At 43.1% G+C, this 2,216-nt stretch overlaps 1 protein-coding gene across 1 annotated transcript in view; it reads right to left on the reverse strand.

Moving 5' to 3' along the window:
- LOC122265135 (glucose dehydrogenase [FAD, quinone]) overlaps positions 1-1,058 on the reverse strand; it is a gene marked incomplete at its 5' end in the record, with an annotated part of 19,442 nt that extends 18,384 nt beyond the window's left edge. Inside the window, 2 exon segments of the mRNA XM_086550624.1 lie at positions 310-483; positions 937-1,058. Coding sequence (XP_086406750.1) covers positions 310-483; positions 937-1,058 — 296 coding nt within the window.
- Positions 1,059-2,216: the final 1,158 nt, after the last annotated feature.

The raw sequence follows: 2,216 nt of genomic DNA on the forward strand, positions 1-2,216 counted from the left end.
TCTCTCTCTCTCTCTCTCTCTCTCTCTCTGTGTCTCTGTCTCTGTCTCTGTCTCTCTCTCTCTCTCTCTCTGTTTCTCTCTCTCTCTCTCTCCCTCTCTCTCTCTCTCTCTCTCAGTTCTCACCCTCACTCTCACCCCCATTCTCACTCTTATTCTCATTCTCTCTCTCTCTCTTTTTCTCTCTCTCTATCTCTCACAACCACTCTCTCCCCCATTCCTCCCCCCTTTCCCCTTTCCCCTAACCCCACCCCCCTTTCCTCCCCCCACCCATACCCCCTCCCTCCCCCCCCTCCTACCCATCCAACTTACCCCATGCGAATAAAGATGTTTCTGCGGCCCGATTCCAGAAAGCATAAGGAGTTGCGGGGAATTGATAGCTCCTGCAGACACAATGATTTCCTTTCTGGCGTGAGCGACGTGTGCTCTACCGTTCCGTAGGAATTTGACGCCGTAAGCACGCTTTGAATACTGGTCGATGAGGATCTGGTTGGGAAGATAAGAGAAGATGGGAGGGGTTGGTGAGTGTGTAGACTGGGTGGTTTGGAGTGTTGTGTTTGTGTTTTCGTTGTGTTTGGTATGGGAGAAGCAGGGCATTGTGGGTAGTGTTTTTTATTATTGTTTCAATACGATATATGTATATGTGTATATATATGTATATATATATAAATAATTTATATAATAATATCATTATATATACATAAATCTAATATAATATATACTATATATATATATATATATATGCGTGTGTGTGTGTGTGTGTGTGTATCATATTGAAGTATATATGTATTTTTTTTTATTTTTTTTTTGTTACCTCAGTATCTATTTGTGTTTGTCTGTGTTTGCGTATGCATATGTTCACTCGTGTGTATATATATATATATATATGCACATCAATAATGTTTAACTTATATCATCATTATAGTTTAAGATACATACCTTGGTCACGAAAGAATACATAGCGACGTGGAGGTTCTTACGCAGTCTCACGGGTCGAATGAAAGCCTTGCTGGTCGAGCATCTTGAGCCTCGTCGAATGGTGCCTTGAGGGATCATGAAACCTAAGAAGGAGAGAGAAGGAAGGAGAAGCATGAGAACGATGGAAAAATTGGGGCATATAAGGATGGAGAAAATTGAGCAATGCATAATGGATAAACAAGGGGGAGGGAGTGAATGTGAGGAATATGAGATTAAGTTTAGGGATGATAGGAAAGGAACGGAAGGAAGGTAAGTAGGAAGAACGAAGGAGAAGGTATGGAAGGATGGAGAAAGATGCAAGAAATAAACGTCGGAAATGGAAAGAAACAGGAAGATATGAACAGCACGAAAAGAATCTCGAAAATAAAGAATGTGAGAATAGAAGAATACGAAGAGAAATAAAACATCTGTAAAGGATCTCGAAGAAGAGGTATTCAGGACGATAAAGAAAGTAGAGAGAGAAGAGAAGAAGAATACGAATAAGGAAGAAGGTAAAGGACGAGGCAGGGAAAGGAGGAAGAGGAAGGGAGAGGAGGAAGAGGGAGAGGTAGGGAGGGAGGAGAGAATACATCAACAAAGTGAAAAAGAAGATTAAAAAACGAAAAATATATATATCAAATATTTCTAATAAAACGAGTGAAGAAAACGAAGAAGGAAAAAGTACCAAGATGTAGAGAAAGCAGAGGAAAAAAAAAAGAGAACTTGGGAGATGAAGGAAATGACGAGAGATTGATGAAATATAAACGTGGGAGATGAAGTAGATGAAGAGAGAGAGAGACAACATGAGAGGAAGTTTTTAGTACAAATGCAAACGTCACTCGAGGAAAGTAGAATGATGGAGCATTTTTTTCCCTCTTTCTCTCCCTCCCATTCTCTTTATTATTTCCTTTAACTCTTTAACTCTTTTCTTTTTCTTTTCTTACTCTTCCCTCTTCCTCCTCTTATTCTTACTCTTTCCTCTTTCATCTTCCCTCTCTCTCCTCTGACTCTCAATCTTTCTCCTCCCATCCCTCCAATCCCTCCCCTTCCCTTCGCTCCCTCCATCCCCCTCTCCCTCCCCATCCTCCTCCCTCCATCCCCCTCCTATCCCTCCCTCCCATCCCATCCCATCCCATCCCATCCCATCCCATCCCCTCCCACCCCTCCCGTCTCACCCATCTCACCCATCCCTCCCCCTCCCCCTCCCATCCCCATCCCACCCCCTCCCATCCCTCCCCCCATCCCCCTCCCTCCCCCCCTCC

The sequence above is a fragment of the Penaeus japonicus genome, unplaced genomic scaffold (assembly GCF_977035675.1).
Source record: "Penaeus japonicus unplaced genomic scaffold, GWHDUDI00000001_assembly GWHDUDI00000024, whole genome shotgun sequence".
Lineage (NCBI taxonomy): Eukaryota > Metazoa > Arthropoda > Malacostraca > Decapoda > Penaeidae > Penaeus > Penaeus japonicus.